The sequence below is a fragment of the Ascidiella aspersa genome, chromosome 7, assembly GCF_963924565.1.
Source record: "Ascidiella aspersa chromosome 7, kaAscAspe10.2, whole genome shotgun sequence".
Classification (NCBI taxonomy): Eukaryota; Metazoa; Chordata; class Ascidiacea; order Phlebobranchia; family Ascidiidae; genus Ascidiella; species Ascidiella aspersa.
This window is the reverse complement of record NC_139453.1, coordinates 25,654,470-25,677,775: the sequence shown is the minus strand read 5'-3', so window position 1 is coordinate 25,677,775 and position 23,306 is coordinate 25,654,470. Positions and strand designations below refer to the sequence as shown.

Here is a 23,306-nt window from a genome sequence, read left to right as displayed (position 1 = left end):
CGTAGGTTCACTTCTTTATCACGACAGATTAAGACTTAACTTTTGTTCGTAACGTTTTCGTGTCACCTTGTGACGTCATCTGTAAAAAGAGCATTGACCCGCCCTTGCTCTCTAAATTAATGTTCAAACTGACAAAAACAAACCTATCAATGGTCTTTTCCTTCTCTTATATATCTTAGTGCTCCGCAACCGGTGTGCCGCGACCTTGCCAGGTGTGCCGCGATGTTCCCGTGGGTGTATTACTTGTGTTCAAGGGTTTATTTCTAAATTAAGTGCTCCGCAAACTTTTCCACTTGCGGCACACCAACAGAGCTAAAACAGTTCGGCGTCACACCTTCTAAATATATGTCAATAGACAGCAGCAAATACCCTAGATGGCCAAGAGAAAAAGAAGCAATTAATGATGAAACGCGCCAAAGCGAAAATAATGTTACGTGTTACATTCCTTTTTTTCTGATTTGCGGTTTTATAGACTTCTAAAGAATTCTGAAGCCCTAGAAACTGTATTCCCGTGCAATAGCTAATTAGAGAACAGAGGGCTTTTAATAGCATTTACTTCAGTTGTTTTTCAAAACAGCTCCCAAGACTAATTTATTACAAAATGCCAATAATATATTTACAAGATATTTTATGGGTTTTGAGCGTTTGGTTAATTTCTCTTTCCGCTTTGGTGTAAAGTATACAATTGTTTTATGTTAATACTCCCGGTAGCAGTGTTGTAATAACTTAACCTCACCTAAGTCACTGTTTAAAATGACATTTTGTTGGGTGCTTCGCGGTCCCAGAAAATTGTCTCGCGGACCCCAAAAGTACCGCGGACCCCAGGTTGAGAACCACTGGTTTAAAATGACATAAGTCTTTTTGGCAAAATGACTTGGGTTGAAAGTGTTTTCACTACGCTTTATTTTTGTTGTATCCTTTATATCAGTTTGTGCATGTTTAACGATAAGCGTGCTATATGTTGTGTTTATGTTATTTTATAGTTGAGTTATTGCTCATAACACGACACAGAAAAGCAAAAAGTATAAAAAGATACTAGCGTTAAGTTGTAACTGCAAATCAGAAAAATCTCTACCAGCGCGCTTAACCGCTTAAGATACGTTTAATCTACAACCTCAGCATTAACTTGGAGTTTTGCCAATATTCCCGCGATTCTTACTGACCTAACAGCAACTTTTTGTGCGATACAATACATTTTTCACCTTATTATTTTGTTTATTTACGAGTTCGTTTTTATTTCAGTTACTACTTCCCTATAAGTGGGTGTTGATACTAGCAGTCAAAGTGCTTTGTTATCACCGATGACGAAGCCCGCACTTATGGGACTGCCGGAATGCTGATACACACAGTAAGCAGCAGTGTACAGTTTCAATGTGAATCATAGTAATAGAGTATATAGGTAACAATTAACAAATGTCCTACTTATACCCAGTCAAAGATAAAACATTCAAATTTAAAAATTTTGATACAAATCAGGTGACTGTTTTAAGTCTAAAACATAAGCCATTTTATTGTGGAGTAAACAAGCAATCAATTTAGCATAACACCAAACGAAGCAAAATCAACAGCAAGTCAAATAATTTTATCCAATAACAAAATTACCACCACAAACCTACGTAATAAGATAAACAAACCTAACAAAGTATCGGAATCATAATATTTACAAAGGTAAGCAGAAAATCGAAATTATATATTATCGAACTACACTTTATTTTTTTTGTAGCTAAAAGACGCCAAGGAAACGAAACTCTGTTTAAAACAATCGATACACACAAATATATAAAACACTTGAATAGCTCATATTACAGACAGCGTGAAAGTGAAACAGCAACCAATGAACATAACTTTGCGAAACAAGTCGAAATAAAGGTATTTCAACTGAAATGTATATGCGCATGCGAGGTGTGATTTGACTCTTTTGTACAAATAGCCAGGGTTCGCAGCACAGGGACCGTAGCGGACGTCTAACATGTTTGAACTAGAGATAATTTTTGTTCCCTTGCGGCGAAGGGACAGCTAAAAGGATTGATTTCACAATATGGCGATGTGCTACATGCCAAAAAAGCTACAAAAAAGTCGTAAAATACTCTATGCATAGGAGAAGAAAATATTTAATACAAAAAGCGAGACAAACGTAACTGTACGTAAAATGCTCTATGCATGAGCAAAGAAAATTCTTACGGCAAAAACAGAAAAGTGTGTAAAATTAAAACAACGTGTTGGAATGGACACAACAGTTCTTATGACAGAAGACGACGTTAACAACCACAATAGTAGGCTATTGCCAACAACGCATGGTGGGCTGTTATTAGGTTAGGAGTTTAGTTCCGCGGTTGCAAGGTGGAGGTATAGGGTATGAATTTAAGGCAAGTAATTTCAGTTAGCATTGGTCATATTTATTTATTACGTTCAATTTTTTTTTACAGTATTATGTTGGAAATATGGTGGGGTGTGCTGGGGAGGGAGTTTCGTACTCTAAGGTTGTATTTACAGGGTAGCAGGATTATTAAGCGAAGCTCGATTATCTGCAATTGGGTTTATGAAGGAGTGTATAAGGTTTGATGATAAAAAGGAGCTGATTATACGTTTTAAATGGACATCGAGAAAGTTAAAGTTGGCGACCGAGTAACCACCATGGGACGACTTGCCTCCGAGATGTTTAGGTTCCCAGTTGAGTTACAGGGACCTATAACATAATTTTTTTGGAAGCGGAAAACGTTTGAAAGGAAGGTTTTACAATTGATTGCTTTTCTGTCAAAGGTTAGGTAAATGTTCAATTCGCAAGATCTTGCTGGAGCTTTGTGCATAATTGTTGCCCTGTCAGTTCAATTTGGGTTGGGTCACCCATTAGGATAATAAGTGGATATAGTGATATTCAGTTTCCCCGAGGGACGTTTTTATGAGGGGGAACAAACCGAGTATTGCTTTCTTTTAGTGGAATCCGTTATATTTTCAAATTTAAATAGGGTTGCGAAAAGTGCTGGTAGTTATAGTGGGGTGTAAAAAGAGTAAGGTAACACCGTCCGCGTATGCGGCAAGCCTGGGTGATTTACGAATAGGGGATGTGTGGGGAAAAAATGCGTTATTTTCCCGGAGATTTTTAAAATGAAGTCAATGCCGACCGGCAAGAAAGTGAGACTTAGCAGGTCGCCTTGTCTCACTCCCCACCTGATCGCAACGGTGTCAGAAACCAAAATATTGTTATATATATTTATACAGCCATTATATTTTCCAGGAAAGGCTGGAAAGCTGTTCGTGTTTATTTTCGTGCGACAAATTGGGGGTTTTCAGTCACTTGGGGGCGTAGTAGTCTGTTCATGAATCACACTATATCGCACTTTTTCCATTTTCAAATACTGTCTGAGATTTCTGGTTCTTGAGCCTTAAATAAAACAAATTCGCAGATAAGAAGTCAAATAAGCGCCATGATGTGTAAAGTGACGTACCACAGCTTAAAGGGGTAATATGATGTTTTGCATGACGTCATTCGATATCCCACAATCATCACAATACAAAACCTGAATGTTATGAGCGCATGAGGCCAGTAGTTCGCCTCCTTCATCTCCAAGTGGGTTGTTACCAACATCCAGTACCTTCATCTGCAAAACATTTTAATATTTATTTTCCTCGGCTCAAGTTATGCACAAAATGTTGCTCAGAAAAGATGGTCATCACGTTTAAAAAATAAACTTTGCTGCACCATTTATTTAATATAAATTTAGATAATAAACTCACCGGCCTCTTTAGTTTTGCAATCGCGTTCGTCAAATATTTTAATCCAGAGCCTGTGATGTCGCAATTGTCCAACCGTAGATCCTCAATATTGTGTGCACAAGTCGAAACGAACTCAATACCTCTTAAACCAATTTCGTTTCCAGACAAACCAAACATACGCATCTTAAAACGAAAAAGATAATTACATTTTATGTAGTTGTAATTTTGTAATAATTATAAACGAATTTTAATTTTAAAAAATGTAAAAAGACCGTATGATAACCCTAGATAATTAAATTTTATGTCGTTATAAAATGTAGTTATTGAAAGTAATTTCAGTAAAATGAACGTATGATAGCACTATTAAACGTATGATAGCAAAAATTAAAAGTTAAAAATGTAAGACAATGTTTACCGGCTTCTCTAATTTGACGATTGCTTTGGTAAGATCTTCCAAATCAAGTCCAACAATTCCGCATTTACCAAGACACAAAATTTCAATGTTGCTGGCGCAACCGGAAAGGGATTTCAAACCACGTGACCCAAAGGAGTTGTCATTCAATATCAACCACGAAATCTAAATTTGCAAAGAAGTATAAAGAAGTATAAAGTAAAATTCCTTATGATTTTTCGCCTTTCTTTCTATAAAACAGAAATAAAAATTATGACTTAATCATTCCTGTTTTATTAAAGCAGGCCGAAAACAGGCAAAATTTCTAGGCAGGCTCACCAAGGAGGAGATAAGCGACTTAAGGAACCTTTAAATGAGGTCGGTCAAAATATAACTTTTTATGGATGTTATATAGTAAATACAAAACAAACTGTTAGTCATTTAAAAATTACCTCAAGAGCTATTAGAAAGAAAACCTTAGTGGATACTAGTAATTTTGGGACTTAAGTTTTAAAAAAATTTAAAAAAATGATTTGATGAAATTTAGAAACGGTAGAGTCCAAGGCAGACCAAATGTAAGCTAAGAAATAAATATGCTGCACATTTTATCTGATATCTTAGTTTTCGTAAATAAGAACAATTTAACGTGAATTTTGCAATCGTTAAACATTCTCACGTACGGGATGTTGCAGGTTTGTGATGGCACTGCTCAGCTTTGACAAATCGTCGTCTTTCATGTCGCAATCGTCCAACCAAAGTCGCTCGATTTTATGAACAACTTGTGCAATGATCTCAAAGCCACGTGACCCGATCTTGTTTCGGCTCAAATTTACTGATTTGATCTGCAAAAAGTACGTTGTGTTAATTCAGGGCTGGCCAACAAGCGACTCGCAAAAAGCATGCGGCTTCCAGGTGGTCAAGTCAAGTATAGATTACAGTGCGGGAGCCGCCTTCTAAACCACTTGGAAAACTGAAGGGGAGCACAAATCTGCGACAAAAACGTATTGATCGCATATGGTTTATAACTCGAAGTACCCTGGTGACACAAAATTAAACCTACAGGTAAAGTAGACAAAATTACAGAAAAAATATGGAAAACTGCAATAGACACATCTGACCCAAAAGCCAAGACACAAAATTTGGATGCGCTAATCGTCTGAAAGTTAATGTTGTTAACTACTTTAACATTCATTTTATGTAAAAATGCTTGCATTGTATACATTTCCCAAATGGCTTTAACTGTGAAGAAACAATAGAGTACTATGCAACTGTGAATAAATAATTGACTTAGGTAGCCTATACGCAATATTGGATAGTGGGAAACATTTATAATAAGTTCAAAGCGAAGCAAAGTTACGCTGTATGTAACTAAGAAAGAAAAAATGAAGTTACATTCATTTCTGTAAATGTGTAAGGTGTGGTTCTTTGTATAAAAAATGCGGCTTTTTATCTTTGACCGGTTGTAAACCCCTGTACTACAATAATAGTTTGTATTTTACTGACCGATGATTTATTTTCATGCGATAGGTTCAAAATATTTATCATTATTTTATTTTCCGTATGGGTGTTATGAGATTTTTTTGACCGAGGGGCAGTTTGTGATAGGGGTTGTTTTTTTGTTAGGTTGGAGATCAAAGTTATGTTTTTAATATATATCTACGACAGAATAAGATTTAAACTAGTTGAAATACGTTCAACATTAATCGTAATAAGGCCTAAATTGCCAAAATAGCACCTGAAACTGTATGGAGATGGTATGGGACGATCAAGGTTTGTCGGTCAGGCATCGAACGTTTTTGTGTCGACGTTTGGACGCCCATGTTTTGGTGTTACAGATTGAGTTTGTGTTTAAATTATTAGGGGAGTTAGTAATGTAGTTAGGGGTGGGGTTCGGGGTCAGGTAAAAAGTTGCATAGGCCTGAATATTGTCATTGAGGTCTCATTACGACGTATTTAAGACTTATTCCGATTTAGACGGTATTACGACTATTAGGTTTTAGTTCTATTTTGGCTTATTTCGAACTGCGTTTTATTCCGATGTTGATGTTGTTCTTATTTCGGTCTTAAGGCTTAAGTAAGTTTTTTGAACAGGAGATCCAAATTAAAATATGTTTTTTTATACAAGTTGTATTTCTTTGGCGAGATGCAGAGGTCCGGGATGGTTATTTAGGAAGAGGGATAAAAAAATAAAAAATTATTCTTTTTGTGAAATAGTAATTTGCTTGCAAAAATAAGTCATGCTAAATTGTATCAAGCACTATATGAACCCTAAACCACAACACTAATGAGAAATGTTTAAAATTAACCCTTGTAAATGAAGCTATTATACCGGTCCGCTGGCACTGACAAATTAACGATACAAGGCTAACAAATTAAAATATATACAAGCCGACAAAATATATAACAACCTAACCAATAGTTGCTCTTGTCTTGCTAAGGTATTGCAATATCCTGCATATTTTCGTCGTTATTTAGAAAACAACAAAGAAACGAATGATTATCACAACCTTCCTTAACATATATTTAAAAATCCCGGGTATCACAAACAATATAATAATATCATACAAATACGAAAAATATAATTTGTAATGTAATTCTTTGGCTAGACGTACTGAATTTGTCCGTAGTTTGATAGATTCCAGTATTTTTGTGATGCTTTCACATGATAGTTCGCATGACACAAACACAACTTCTTTCATATGTGAAACATGAGAAACAATTTTGTCGATTTCGTGAGATGTTATCTTAGTGTTTTCAATGTGACACTTGATCACCTAGAATAAACAAGAATAAAATGTTCCATAAACAACAAAAACAAGGATGTAAAACGTATTAACCTGATGACGTGTTGTTGATATTTCGTCAAAAAAATGACGTAATCCATTTTCCGTTAAAGTTGCTCGTTTCATATAAATCCCAATATTGATCGATATTTGCCTGTCAGTTGCACGTAACACGTAACAAACACTTGTCACGTGATTCGGAAGAATTACACCCGAGATTAAAATTTTATCTGGGAGAAAACTGGCACGGTAGTTAGTGAATTCACCACACCTGTATTCGTGAGCTAAACTGCAAAGTGTAAAAAGTGAATCATTGTCTTCACGAGATCCAAATTCGCCAAGAACAACTAAAGATTCGGAATCAAAACGAGCTTCATGGTGCACTGGGTAATCTGAGAAACATTCCCAATCACATTCGGCTATCTTTCTGGTGAACATATCCATCAGCACGATTTTCTTTGTTTCGAAATCACATGTTTCCAATGAAGGAATGAGAGATGTGAGTTTGTCGAGGACTGTTGGATTGATGAGGCCGAAGAGGAAGCGCAAAACCATCTCCCACTCTTTCTCCTCTAAAACATCAAGGTTTCCTATAAATCCGTCCATCTCTGTGACAAACATTAAGTGCAAAGAAGTAAAGAATTCCTGCCATAGAAGATGGGAGAAGAAGTAGCTCTTATTGCCTTCTAGAATCTTAGAATTTAAATCGCTGAATTTCCATTGAAGATTGATGAATTCTTCCCAAGCTTTAGCGTTCACTCCGCAACTTATCAGATCTCTAAATTGAAAAACGAGCTCGTTCTTAAGCATACCATTTAATGCTAGTTGTGAAAGCTTAAGCAGATCATTTGGATCCAGAACTGAGTGTGAATATTCAAAGCAGCGAATAACAAAGGTAGTAAATATATCTGTAATGGAGAAACCTTCCATATCCGAATCACAATGCTGAGCGTATGACACCACTAAGTTGGTAAACACTGGAATAAAACACAAGCTATTGGCCGAAGGATTTTTCTCCAAAGCATTTAAAACCTTATTACACTCCTCTTCGTTTGATAAATTTCTGCGAATCAGCAAATCTTTAGATTCTTCACCCAACCCAACTACACAGCCTGTGAAGATAGGTTTGCACAGATGATAGAGGTCGTCATACGATCCTGGTCGTGATATGAGCATCTTGTGAGCATCAGAAAGCACACGACCGTTTTGAATATTCTTGAAGATTATGTCAGGAGTCGCCTTATCGAACAAGCCGATAGCAGATGGAGCTTCGGAAAGATTTGGAAGTCGTGCTTCATCCAAACCATCAAACACAATGTAAGTATTGGGCGATTTACTGATACGTTTTAGAAGTTGCGCGTCACTTTTAGGACTATATTCCCACTCAGGAAGAGCAGATCGGAGCAGGAGCTGGAGAATGGAGATGGGGATGCTGAAGTCGAAATCACGAAGAAAGATAAGAAATAGATAACAGTCGCCATTCGTCTCACGTGTGCTCTTAATGTGCTGTAAGAATTGCTTTCCAAAAGTAGATTTGCCAATTCCAGCAATACCAACCACACCCACAACGTTGCCATGTTTTTGGATAAATTTACGTTTTGCAGGTTGGTTGTTGCATTCCAATTCCGACTGCGTTTCGGCGTTTCGCTTTGCAGAAGGAAATATATTTTCGACGGTAAGGAATGTTGCGTCACTAGTAACGTGTTTGTGACGTAATAAACCCCCACTGATGCCGAATTTTTCTTGAGTTTTTTGTTTTGTTTGAATAACATCGAGCAGAACCGGTTCGATTCTTTGCGATCCAAAGACAACATCAATGTTTTCCTTCAGTGATTGTCGTAATGTTTCATCTACAACGCATAGAACATTACAATGTAATGCTTTGGTGACAGTTATAAACTCCTATGCCTTTTAAGTAACGAATTTCTTTTTTATATTTGTATTAATATGTAGGCGTCAGATATTAGGCTTTTTCAGGACTGTTATATATTGGAAAAACAAATATTCAGCAATGAAAAATGTGTCTGAACAAATTATTCTTAAAAATACAGTTTTAAATAAGTGGTTTGGATATGCCTCGTTTAACGACATGTTTTCCTTTAGTTGAGATCAGTCCATAACTTGACTATAGCCTTCTGGTACGCTAAAAGTGTATAGCATACGAAACTAATCATATCATGCCTGCTTGTCGCAACCTAATCATTAGTGTTATGTTTTTGAAACACAATTCAGAGTGATTTCATACTTTGTATAGATTAGCGGTATGGATCTACCACACCTACTACAAAAGACCAATTTTGTTCAATTTTTTGATTTCCTATCTTACTATTTGAGCATAGCGTCGCTTTGAAAAACCCTTAGGAAGATACATATTTGACGTGGCAAGCGTCAGTATGACGTCACGAAAATAACCCCTACTATACAATGTCAGAATTGTATATCACTTATTTTCTTCTTTACTCATACATATCTCATTCCTCAACTGAATTTTTTGAAGTGTTGCACACTAACAACACCTGTTATTCACACTGGAGAGATAGCATATAGTAAAGTTACTATATTGTTGTTCTGTTAATTTGTGCTGCGAAATAAATAAAAGTTTAATAACCACTGCTGTAGAGTCTGAGCCGGACTCGGGACCCCATGAAATTGTACATTTGGCCGGAGTCGGACTCGGATTGTTTTTAACCGACTCTGTAGCCCTGGTTGCCAGTACAAAACCAAACATAGAACTAGACAGGGTGTGCGGTTTTTGTATATTTTACCTGGGGGGTACAGCGCGGTTCTACTATATTATATCAAAGTGGTATAGTGCGACTGCGGTTCTACTATATTATACCAGGGGGTATAGTGCGGTTCCGCTATATTTTACCAGGGGTATTCCCTAGTTAATCTATATTCTTTCAACGGGTCGTATTTGTCAGTGTCCATATTCTCCAAATGTTGTGTTTTCTGTTTCAGTGCTTTAGCAGGCAAAAGCGCATGTGGCTCGAAGTTGCGCGTTATTAGTTGGACATTGTGAACTTTACAAGATAGGTTGCCAGTGGTCTTTGTCAACATGTTGCTGCAAAGCAAACCTATAATTTGTCTTTATAAATAAAAAATATTTAACAATTTTGTCTTCCACCCCTATGCGCCTCTAATTGGGGGACAAAAGTCAATACTGTGACATCATCGTTTTAGTTCTTTTACAGTTATATACTCCTTTCTAGCGGCAGAAAACCTTCAATACATATTTCGTTCATATCGCTTGCTTTATTCAGGTCGCGAAGCGGCTGGCTTTCTGTTGCGTTTTTTTGTCCCGCGCGTGCAAAGTTCATTTACCCCTTAATTATTGGGTACAAAAATTTTATATTAGAAACAACTTTCAAAGGCTATCTAACAGTTGTGAAAATTGCATGTGCCAACTAAGTTGTTTTCGTTGTCAAAGTGAGCCACAAAAAAATTGACTGTAAAAAAAACTAGACGGGGTTGCGGTTGTTGTACAATTTTTGGGAGGATATATTTTCACGGTTTAGTGCTTATTTCTATTTTTTGGTAGTGGACCGTTAAAAATAGCGAGTTTTTTCTAAATACTATTATTTTCACTTTGGTTCGTGGTTCAGCATATGCGTTGCATGTTCTATAGTTTCCTTAACTTGTTTCTGCAAGCAAAAACAGATATGGGCCGAAAACTTTCCGCTCTAATTTATGGCTTAGAAGCGAAAAGGGTAGTTGCCAGGGATTCTTTTTTAAATACGTTAGTTTGGTAAAAACTATGCAAAACTAATTTCAGAATCATTTAGAAATTAAAATATTTTATTTATTCTTTTAATCTGTGCCGCTTAACCCCCCCCCCCCCAACGTCATATAATAAAAGAAGCCTTTCGCAATGCCTCCCTGTTTTCTACGATTGGTGAAACTTTAATACATGGTCTTGCCTCTTTATGCATTACCGCAAAAATAAATTGAAATACGGCGAGGTAATTGGGAAATGATCGAAAAATAGATTTGTTAAATAGAATTTGCGTAGATATTGCGTACGGCCATGTTATTAAATTTTGGCCAGCTAACATGTTTAAAAAGCCACTCTGATAATCGTTCTCTTAAAACGGTTTACCACCTATCATTTTGCTTCATTTTTGCCAATTTTATTCGGGAAATTTTTACCATGCATTGGTCCATGCAATCACTTTTAAAAGAGAGTGTAAATCTTTTGTTTCTAGCAATATCCAAACCTCTTTTATGTGCCTATTACGCCACCTTTTAAATCAAAAATTCGGCAAATTTAAACCAAATAAACGCAGTGTTCTTAAGACTTATTTTTGTAAGGCACCAGGTTATGACGTGACTGCGTAACGTCGTCGCTGAAAATGCAATAAACTTGAGTAGTTTGCTCGCTGCGCCCTTGTACAATTTTAAGTCGTGCAGGCCTGGTGTTGATATGTTTGATTGAAGTAAGATACGAAACAGGTGCAAACGGAAAGGTGTACACTGCCCTAAGGTTTCGCATTTAAATTTGAGACAGTAAAACATGCTGTTCGGTAAGAGCAATAAGTTATTTTGCTGTGGGATGATGAAGCACAGCAGGATGCCAGCCGCCGTCGTTTTGCGAGCTAAATAAAGCAAGTGATATGAACGCATACTCTGTTAAAGTTTTTCTGCCGCTATAGATAGGAGTAAATAGCTGTAAAGGACTAAAACGATGACGTCATTGTTTTTGTTCCCCAATTAGAGGTGACTCTACCACAACATTTGATGTTTCTCGTGTGTCCTGCAGTAACAAACTAAATGCCCACCCCAGCGCTAGACGCTCGCTCACCCAATAAGACCCTATTGACACTTGATTATGGGGCGAAGCTTATCGCGAAGTATTGGTCGCCCGAAAAAACGCTGACGCCGCATTTAAAGCAAGCATTATAAATGTGTCGCCGACATTCTGCTTTACACATCCCTACTCGCAATGCTTTCTTCCCTGCGGTAATTGCACGGTGGGTGAAAGTTTATTCACGGCCTCACCTCTTTGTGTATTACCGCGACAATAAAATGAAAGACGATTTAGAGTTACCCTATTCCAACATATCAGCACACAATTTTAAGTTGTGTAGGCCTGGTGTTGATATGTTGGATTGGAGTAACATGCAAAACAGGTGCAAATAGAGAGGTGTACATTGCCACAAGATTTCGCATTTAAATTTGCGGCGGTAAAACATGTTGTTTTTTAAGAGCATTGAATAATTTTTTTAAAGAAAAGCCTCTTTTTAAAATGCAAGTCGCACGCGCCCAGTTTTGGACGAGTCACAATGAAAGTCTTACGCGCGGGACAATTAATAGCAGCAGGCGTCTTGTCGCTTCGTCACTTCACGAGCTGGGCAAAGCAAGCGAATATGAACGAATTCTGTATGGAGGTTTTCTGCTGCTAGATGGCAGTCGTTAGCTACAGAGAGCTAAAACGCAATATTTCAGGTTTTTGCCCCCCAACCAACGGCCAGTGGGTGTGCAGCCTCATAAACCTCGACATCCCACCTTCATACCACTCTAAGCCATGTTTTAAACTTTAAAGGTTCTACGATGTATACTTTTACATCAAGCTTCCGACAAAAATCGGTCTAAAACATTTCCGGGCAAAAACTAGACGGGGGGTGCGGTTGTTGTATATTTTATCAGGGGGCATATTTTCAGGGCTTAGTGTTTATTTTATTTTTTATTTCTCATTTTTTTATTTTATTTTTTATTTATTTATTTTTTTATTTTAGTGTTTTTATTTTTTAATATTTTGTATTTTGTATTGTGTATTTTATATTATACATTTTATATTTTGTTTTTTATTTTCCTTAACTTGTTTCTGCAAGCAAAAACAGATATGGGCCGAAAATTTCCACACTTCACTTATGCCTTTGATGTGAAAGGAGTTCAAACATGGCGTAGATTTTGGGGAATGATCGAAACATATATTTGATAAATAGAATTTACGTAGATAATGCGTATGGCCATTTTATTACATTTTGACCAGCTTACGTGTTTGAAAAGCAAATATTATCATTCTCTTAAAGACTTAAAATGGTTTAACGCCTATGGTTTGCTATACTTTTGCAAACTTTTACTCGGTAAAATTTTTACCATGGCTAGGTCGATCAATCACTATTAAAACAGAGTTTAAATCTGTAGTTTCAAACAATATGAAAAACACTTATGTGCCTAATACGCAAACTATTAAATCGAAAGTTTTGCTAGTTGTTTAGGCCTGATGTTGGTATGTTGGTTGGAGCAACATGCACAACAGGAGCTAACAGAGAGATGTACACTGCCTCAAGATTTCGCATTTAAATTTGCGGCGGTAAATACACCCTATTGACACTTGATTATTAGACGAAGCTTATCGCAAAGTAATTGGTCGCCCGAAAAAACGCTGACTCCGCATTTAAAGCAAGCATTATAAATGTGTCGCAGATATTCTGCTTCCCCTACTGGCAATGCTTCCCTGCGTTAATTGTACGGTGGGTGAAAGTTTATTCACGGCCTTGGCTCTTTGTGTATTACCGCGACAATAAAATGAAATAAGATTTGGAGAATATTTGAAAAATATATTTGGAGAATATCTGCCATTTGCACCTGTTTCGTATGTTGCTTCATTCCAACATATCAATACACAATTTTAAGTTATGTATAATAATATAATAACTTATGGCTTTGAAGCGAAAGGGGTTTAAATATGGCGTAGATTTTGGGAAATGATCGAAAAATATATTTAATCAATAAAAATTTACGTAGATAATGCTTACGGCCATGTTATTACATTTTGGTCAGCTAGCATGTTTAAAAAGCCAATATTTTCATTCTCTATAAATGATTTAACGTCTATGGTTTGCTATAATTTTTCCAAATTTACTGGGTAAATTTTTACCATGCCTTGGTCTGAGCAATCACTGTTGAAACAGAGATCAAATCTGTAGTTTTGAGCAATATGCAAACACGTTTATGTGCCTAATTAGCCACCTTTTGTATTGAAAGTTTTGCCAATTTAAATCCAATAAACGCAATATTTATTTATTTATGACGCCATGTTATGAAGTAGCTTTGTAACGTCGTCGTTAAGAATGCGTTAAAGTTGTTGCGGCCCTTGTATAATTATATTTGTTTAGGCCTGGTGTTGATATGTTTGAATGGTACAATAATTACAACAGGTGCTAACAGAGATGTATCCACTGCCTCAAGGATTCGCATTTAAATTTGCGGTGGTAAAACACTTTGTGTTGTAAGACCAATAGGTTTTTTTACTTAGAGAGGCCTCTTTATGAAAGGCAAGTCGCATGCGCCTAGTTTTACTAGTCAAGCCACTTCGAACAAAAACGTTGCACGCGCAGGACAATGAGGCACAGCAGGGATGTCAGTAGCCGCCTCGTCGCGACGCGAGCTGAATAAAGTAAGTGATATGAAAGCATTCTGTATTAAAGTTTTTCTGCCGCTAGATAGTAGTAGATAGCTGTTATGAACTAAAACGGTGACATAACGCTTTAGTTTTTTGTCCCCCAATTGGAGGTGCCTAGGGGTGCAGCCTCATAGACCTCTACATCGCACCTTCATACCACTCTACGCCATGTCTAAAAATTTGAAAGTTCTACGATGTTCACTTTTTCTACAATGCTTTGGACAAAAATCGGAAAACGTGCCATAGCAAACCATAGCAAACCATATGAAACCAAAAAAAAACAACGGCAAAAACAAGATATGTCCCGGAAAAAAATTTTCGGCCCATGTAACTTGACAGGGTTGCGGTTGTTCTATATTTTGTCAGGGGATATTTTTCAGGGTCTTATTTTCATGGGTGGTTTAATAATTGGGTCATTATAAACAAGGTTATTTACCAGGTTAATTTTTGTAATATTATATATTACACTTTGGTTTACTCGTTTTACGGTTTATATTAAGTTGTAGGCTACATTCTCTTGGCCGAAAAATGTCTTGCCTTCGCCTATGACTTTACAGATGCATAAGAACTTTTGGTGGACATCTACAAATCCCAAAACTTTTTCTTGACTTGTTTCTGCAAGCAAAAACAGATATGGGCCGAAAATTCTCTGCCATCCGTTCCGACGTAAATGCAAATATATTTTCAACAAAAAACGCTTATTGTTTTATCCCACTCTCCTCCTTGCCCTCAAACCAAATAAAAAAACATATTTTTCCCTATTAATAAAAAAGCTACAATCAATTGAAAAACTATATGTTTGATGCACCTGAAACAATCAACAAAAACAGTCTCCACTCAGGAGTAAATATTTCATTAACCAAACAGTATTTTTAATTTTCTTTTACCCACCCTTCAAAAAAAACCCAACCCTTGGGCCCAAACCACAAAAATCTACAAGCTTCTTGATCATTTTGCTGGTCTAAATTCGAATTACGACCAATTAACACTCTCTTATTAATCAACTTTTTGTGTTAATTTGCCATAAAACCACCCGATTGTTGGATTGTTAACCAATGAAAAACAAAAAAGGGATTCGTAGTATCATTTTTATGGTTTAATAGCGATTTGATTTACATAAATAGCATATTGGCGACACTAAAAACGGGAGATATATTGCTAGATATTACTGTCGCTAGGTAGGCGTAGAGAGCTTCAAATAACTTAACGTCACAACTTTTTTATCATCGGATATGTACCAAATATTGCCACGCTAGTAAATAGTATTCCATGACCGATTTTGTTTTGTTCACTTGTGATAATAAAATCATTTTATCATCTTCATTGTATAAATAGATGATTGGTTTTACAATTATAGTCAAAATATTTTTGCAAAGTTTCAAAAATTACATATCCTTCTTAAAACTGTAAGATTTTAGTCTAGAATTTATTAGACTGTTTTTTATCGTATTCCGTATTTGTTTATTCAAATAAAAATTTTGCGCACACAATTTCAAGGTGACGTTTTACATTCCAAACAACTGGTTATACTGCGAAATCTAAAGGCCTATGGAAACATATTATACATTTTTCATAATGGCATATTAACATCTGAAGGCCAGGAAGACGTTTAGGTTTGTCTGCGTATTTGTTTGGCATACTGGATTTTGGCGTTTTAAAGCAAAATACAACGCTTTGACGTAATCTGTTTCGCTGCAATCAAAGTGCCCCTTTGTTTCTTATTAGCGCGAGACAGCCTTCGCATCTTTTTCCTTTTAACCCATTATGGCTAGCGAAATTGTAGTCTAAAGCTGTACACAATGTTAAAGTTGCACTACACACTGATACTTATATTTGATCTTGTCCAATATTCGACTTTTGAGATAACTTATGCCAAGACTTTGCGTTTTAAATGTAAATCTTGGTAATGAAAATTGTAATTTTCTTTGAAGTTTGTTATTTGGTTAAAAGTTAAATTATTCTGCTCTGTATATTTATAAAATATTTAGTGCAGGTTTTATTTGTAAGATTCAAAGACTAAATTCGTTTTATATTTGCCCAATATTTTCTACCATCACAAGCGAAAAATTTTGCAGGTTTTGTGTAAATAAATTTTTCATTTAAAGTTCAAAATTTTACATTTTTTTAATTCTTGCGAATAATTATGTTTTCATGGCAGTGTAGCAATAAATAAACGTTGTTGTGTAATCGCAAGCGCGTAAAAGGTTCCGGTTCCGAATAAGCGTAGCCTTCCTTTCGTTTGGTATGTTTCACTATTCACCACGTATTTTCGTTCCCTGTCTGCATTGGAGATTACTAGAACCCCATCACTGCAGTTTGTACGCGACAATAAACAGAAATCAGATTGCTTTACGCGGTGTCTGTTTAGGGCGGCAAGACACCAGTTAAATAATGCAGCCAACCAGAGATTATTTCCTACCGCAGCAGAGCAGTAGAAACTACTCCCCCAGCCTGCAGCTGCGATATACACGTCATACGCTTGTGCGCCCAACTGTGACATAATGGATGATCGACGCTGATAAATTTTAATTTTATTTCAAAAATTAATTTTTCTAAAATCGCAAGAGTGCAATTGACATATTATGCTGATATTTCATTTGAAAAAATGATTTTACATTTAAAAACCATTTTCCACCTATTGCCTTAATTAAACATTCTAACCAGAATGGGCAAGGTTGTTACAAAGGGTCGCATGAGATACAATGCTGAATTTTGTAAATCTTATAGAATGGCGCAACGAGCTAAATCATACTACGGCTACAAGGTTATACAATGTTAGCTTTTAGTGTACAATCCATAACATACCGTAGCCGCTACATACCGTAGTTCGTGTATTTTAGAGAGACGTGATACATTTCAAAGAATTAATTATATTGTGGTTTGCCTAGTGTAGTAATGATAAAAATAAAAATACACAAATCTAAAGGCTTTTAAAATCATAATGAACAGTTTTCATAATTGCATAAAATAGCGGATGGCAGGAAAGATGTTTAGGTTTCGGCTGTAAGTATTGCCATACTTGAGTCTGGCGTTCTTAAAGCAGAATGTACTCCCTTGGCGAAATCTGTTTCCCTTTATCGCGTATTAACGCGAGACAGTCTGCATAACCGGTGCCGTTTCAACCACATTCTTTTTAGGAAATATTGCCGCCACTAGAGAGGAGTACAGAGCTAAGACTAATTTTACGATGACGTCATATTTTGTTTGCAATTTGTACCCCCAACTTAATGCCACTGGGTAAATAGACTTCTAAACCCTTAAAAGCTTATCTACATATAAGCCTCCGTCGTGTCGGGGCATTAGAAATCTCTCCGAAAATAAATTTTTGGCCAATATAATGCAAATATAAATATTTAGCTATGATTTGAAGCATGCCTCAATTGTGACGTCCCAACTAATTTTGAGGAAAATTTAGTACCTAAGCTTTGAGATTTTTTAAAAATAAACTTTCTATCTAAAGTTGAAGTCATAAATAAAGGCAGACCTGTTCCAGATTTAAAAAGTTTGCATTAGTTTAGACCAGTGGTTCTTAACCAGGGCTCGATCGAACCCTTGGGGTTCGACGCAACAGTTTCAAGGGTTCGGTGAGCACGTCCTCTGAAACATAAATGCTGATATTTCAAACTAAATTCAAATCTCTTTTATGTGCCAAGGTTTCATGTAACGTTATAAATTAAAAATTTGACCAATTTAACCTATATAAATGCAACTTCGTAACTTGAATATGCCCAGTTTCAGCTGCAAAGACAGTGGTCGGCAAACTTTTTTTGTCGCGGCCCAAAGTACTTTTTTCAGAGCTATTGAAGGCCCATTTCCTAAAACCACTACAAAAAAGTGGCGGATTTAGGATATTTGATTTTAAGGTGAAATATTACACGGCACCTTGATGTATTACACGGCGAACACTGCCATATCATAATGTAAAACATACTATAAAACGACGAATAAACGCGCGAACCGCGAAAATTTTTTCAATTACCGGTACACACAGTTTAGGTTGGCAAAAAATATAGTTCGACTGGCTCCCAGGACCACATTTGGCAAGTGGGCCTTTCCAAGCTGAGCCAATTTAAAAATTCTATGCCACACCATTTTTAAAATAAAGTGCAATGAAAGTACTTAGTACGACTATCACGCGGTTCACAACTACATTATAACACTACGCTATTCAAAAGCAACTCGCGGCCCACATTTGGTCCGCCGCCCACAGCTTGCCGACCACTGTGCTAAGAAGAAGAAACCAATACTGAGCGAAAATTTGGGATTCGACGAACGCTTGCAGAATAACATAGGAGTTAGACAGGTTACAAAAGGTTAAGAACCACTGGTTTAGACGTGGACAAAAAAAAGTATCACGCAACTTTCAAAGAGATTGGTCGCAAAGGAGTGGATGTGTGCCTGCCATAGGCGTAGCCAGGGGGGTCATAGGGGCCAAGGCCCCTAAAAAATTATTAAATATTGAACTCTTAATAATAATTTGTTTTGTAGCATTGATGAGCAGTACCAAAACAGTCGATGACAGGAATGACGCACCTTTAATTGTCATGCACTGTAACGTCATAAACGATGTAGGTACTATTATGTTTGCTATACTTATTAATGTAGTTTTACTAGTTTTTAGTCATTTTGTTTTTGCTTTTTGAATGGTTTTTGAGTATTGCGTTAAAACTCAGCCAGTTGCTGCTTGAAACGGTTTGCTAGCATATTTATTTGTGTCCGATGCGCAGCTCATACAATGGCAAAAGCTAAACAAAAAAAGTTCAAAGTTTTTGCTGGGGTATACAAGTTCTTTAGTAGGCGCAAAAGTGCGTACTGTTCCACAAATGTTGACAAGCACTGGGCTATACGGTCACGGTTTTAAAACTGTTCGTGATTGCTTCACTTAATTCGTTAGAGGTTTTATAATTTTTGTGGACACTTCGACAACGATCGGTGTTACAACTTAAAAGCAGAGGCAGCGTGTGACGCAGCTAGGAACCTAGCCGCCCACTGCCATAACAGGCCGCGTTAGAACGGGTTCAACCAGCACAAGCTTCCGTTTTATAGCAAATCAAAACAAAGCGGCCTCACCGAGTTTCAATGATTTCTGAAGTTGTGCCTCACCGAGTGGAATGATTTCTGATGTGATGAAAGATTGGTGACGATCTTGGTGATGAAAATATTGGTTAACTTCACCAAAGTAAGCGTGCTCAGCATAAACTGTAGCGCCTCCAGCCTGAATATAACAATTAAAGTATGATTAAAAGGCGGAAAAAAAGTGTTCGTGAATAGATGAAATAGTTAAGCTTTCGTGCCTTACATTTACCAAAATTAAATTCAAAGTTGCGCAAATTGCTGTTAACCTGTTTAAATATATGAAGGTATTTCGACTACAGGAAACGAAAGGTTTTGGTATAGGCCTACTACAAATCACGTAGCTGAATTAAGAAGCGCTAAATGCGTACGATAAATTGCAATTTTACCCAATTTACGACGTTTTCAAGACGTCATAACTTAGGCTAACTCAATCGGTCTAATTAGTTTTTTTTGTTACCCGCGGTATATTCTCTAATTTGAAACCAATTTCGAGTGTATGCATACTAAATGTTGTAGCCAATAACGAAAATGCATAACGTCTTTATATCTTTTACAGGAGATCAGTTATAAATTAACAGAAAAACTTCTGTTTAAACTTGTTAGAGTTTTCTACTATGTTTACTGGCCTATAAATATTCTTTATAGGTCTGAGGCCAAATTTCTTAAACTTTGTTAGTTGTCCCATAGAGCAAGAGAAAAGTTTTTCATGCTAGAATCCCAAATATACTTATTATAGTAAAGTTAGTATTGTTAAAGACCAGAAAAAGGCGTGTTAAAAGGCTTCTACATTAAGAGTTGAAATACGCAAAATTTGTAGTATACCGAAACATGTCGTTTCCTGTAGTCGCAATACCTGCATACTTAAACAGTTAACAGCAATTAGCGCAACATTGAATTTAGTTTTGGTAAGTGTAACGTAGATTGACTTCACAACCAATGAAGTTCACTGGAATGACTCCAGACTGACTGATTTAACGAATAAAGTGTTACTATTGGACAATAGAAGGGCGTATCGTTATGGAATCCAATTATTGGACAAAGTTGGGCAGGCAAAAAATTGTCCGTAAAATAACAAGGTTTTCAACCAAGTGCAGGCGTGGAGGATATTTTGTTTGCGTTTTTTTTGTGTGTGTGTGTTTTCAGGGATGACGTCACTAAGCTACATCTAAACGAAGCGTCATGAGGAAGTACCTTTAGAATCACAATTTGTTTATTTTATTAGTTTTAGGTTTCGATGTGCTACTTTCAATAAGAAGGCTGCATTACAAAAATCAGGCCGGTTTGCGCAACCGAAAAACCTTCTTTACATCGTTCAAGTTTGCAAAACTGCGATAAAACGCACGGCGCCTTTGGTCTGAAACGATTTTACCAAATTATGGGCTACATACTAGAAAAAGGGAAAATATGCAGTTTTGGGGGGGCATGGCCACGTGTCTTTTAAACCGTCTCTGGGCGGCAGGACTGACCAGTTCCAAATAACTTTTTCACGGGTATGAAAACGGAAAATAACTGGCAAAAAAACACAATGCTGTTGTTGATTATAATGCAATGACGCTTGTTTAGGCTAATTCAAACAACCTCGCTAATGTTATTTCCTAAATTCCTGCATTTTCGTTAATGTGCTGCTTAAACAATCACCAAGTGCAGATCAAGGGGGCACCAGGTCATGGCACTAATAAACTACAGTTTTTACTTTAACTTACGTAGATAATTTTTTTATGGACGCGAATTTTCTGGACGCGAACTTTTATCCGTTTTGCTACAGTATGGTTCCTTCAAAGGAAAATGGTCCCTTTTTAATTAATCTATTCAGCCCAACGGCGATTGACACACTTAGGCATGTTGCGTCATGTAACTCATAGATAGGGATGTTTGATAATAACAGATCGGAGCCGATACCCGATGCAATGTGGTAGTGTCGGAACTCGACTACCAACTCATAAACTCCACAAAGCGGAATTTCTATTTTAGGCAATCAATAAGGTTATTTTAACAAATTTAAACTATTGAATCTATTTTATATGACTAAGACGTAACGTAACATTTTAAAGTGAGAATTTTGCAAATTCAAATTAATTTAACGCATATTTTTGGTTAGACTCCATTTCAGAGGCATATTATGAGTAAGAATTGAATTGTGTTATTAAAATATTAGAACAAGTTTTAATCTGGCGGCCTCGGATATTTTTTTCTCTTAAAAGCCCTTTTAATTACATTTCAAGAGGCATTAAAGTGTTGGCACAAAGCGAGAGAAAAGGCGTTGTTTGGTTTAAAATTCGAGCCCAAACTTCGTCATCCATACTACTAATGATAAGTGTAATAAAACTTTTTTTAGAAACGCGATATTTTTAATAGTTAATCTTTGTAGCGCGTGTTAAGCTATAAGTGAGGGCGCACGTGGCGAGCGAAGCGATCGCGATTTTTTTGGGAATACCGACATTTCTTTTAAATTTCTTGCAAGTTTTTATTACATTGCCGAAAATACAAAATGTTAAAAAATATATGTATAATATTTTTGAATGCGTTTTTCATTAACGGTAACGAAGCGCTGATCTAGTTCCAAATGGCCGCATCAAAAAGTGAATAAGCCGGACGTAGAACGATGATTCGCTCGAAGCGGGGAAATTTTTCAAACTTACGTAGTTAAAATAGTCAAAAAGTAGCCTATTTGAAATGGACGTATCTAGTTTGTCAAAGAGTCGTCGGGCCGAATGAATTACATTAGGCCAGGGGGCTGTTGGTTGCCGACCCATGTTTTAAACCTTAGGTCTTACAATAGCATCGAATTGGGGCTTTCTGTCGCTGACGGATATCATCAAACGCTCACATAGAATAGCATTTGGGAATCTCGTTCTATGCTTTATAAAATTCATCAACACTGACAATTGGTATTCACATGAAAACACTGTAGAAAGTTTATTCTTTCAAGACTACATAAGAAGATGATCCGCACAAAACGCTGAAAAGATCCGGAACCGGATCGCGATCCGCCATTTGAAAATGACCGATATAGACTATCAGTTATTAAGTAAATGTTATACTTTTATTATTTATATAAAATTATATTAACGTAGAAAAGTTCAGGCTTTAGTAAAAATTTTAAGCAGAAAACAACAACAAGCCGGTAAGATAAAATATTTTATACCTTGTTAAATTTAGTTTTGGCCTCCCGACGAGATGCCCAAGTTTTTTATGAAATAAAATGTTTGTTTTTTATTAAAAGTTTAAAAAAAATCGTCCTTAGATCCAAAATATTAAGAGAAAAGCTTACCGATGTGCTCTGCTGTTCGGTGCTTTCCCCATTTGAAGGTAGATCCGACTGTTCTTCATTGTTGGAAGACATTTTGCGAAATTATACTCTTAATTGCATCCTATATATATATATATACCAACAATGATTGTGTTGCAGGGTATTCAAGGCTATACCTTATAAAGCAGTGTTTCTCAACTTTTTTTGTGGCGACCCAATTACTGAGTTCAAGTATAACAGCGCAGCTTTGGCGACCCAATTTTTTTAATCAACTTTTTGTAAGGGAAAAAAACATAAGACATTAGCATAGATAAATTCAAATTTAATTACTATGAAGCATGTCTTTGCATTTGTATTGAAACAGTTTTCTCAAATGTCTGAAAAATCTTGCCCAAAACCAATCTCAATAAATCTAATTATTTCCAAAAACGATTACAAGGTTTTAATGTAAATGTTATTAAAAAATCTAGATGCAGTTTTAAATAATAATTAATGTGGAATGAGGTAGTCATCAGCTAATCGATTTTACTGAAATCCAATAGAGTCAATTAGAAGCCACATCATGCTAATAACAAGCCAGACTAAAACAAAGCTTTCTGCTCATTCGGCAAATGTCTGTTTCTCGTAAGTATCCCGTCCGCTTTGCTGAACCATTTGGAAAACTGGCGGTGACTCAGTTTATAT

At 36.4% G+C, this 23,306-nt stretch overlaps 1 protein-coding gene across 1 annotated transcript; it reads right to left on the bottom strand.

Moving 5' to 3' along the window:
• Positions 1–3,452: 3,452 nt before the first annotated feature.
• On the bottom strand, positions 3,453–22,888 carry LOC146138662 (NACHT, LRR and PYD domains-containing protein 3-like). Its single transcript, XM_083394644.1, has 8 exons — positions 22,644–22,888; positions 19,367–19,511; positions 7,160–8,738; positions 5,042–5,093; positions 4,786–4,947; positions 4,130–4,291; positions 3,736–3,897; positions 3,453–3,599 (listed from the first exon to the last, which is right to left on the bottom strand). The coding sequence occupies exons 1-8, from the start codon at positions 22,713–22,715 to the stop codon at positions 3,453–3,455; spliced, it is 2,481 nt and encodes an 826-aa protein (XP_083250770.1). The 5' UTR covers positions 22,716–22,888.
• Between the last annotated feature and the right edge of the window lie 418 nt (positions 22,889–23,306).

Bases quoted from the DNA above. Each gene is read 5' to 3' on its own strand.
- LOC146138662 (XM_083394644.1), bottom strand. From the start codon at position 22,715: ATGTCTTCCAACAATGAAGAACAGTCGGATCTACCTTCAAATGGGGAA. The intron at 19,512-22,643 runs GTAAGCTTTTCT...TGTTATATTCAG, and splicing joins CCGAACAGCAGAGCACATCG to GCTGGAGGCGCTACAGTTTA. The intron at 8,739-19,366 runs GTGAGGCCGCTT...TATGCGTTGTAG, and splicing joins TCAGAAATCATTGAAACTCG to ATGAAACATTACGACAATCA.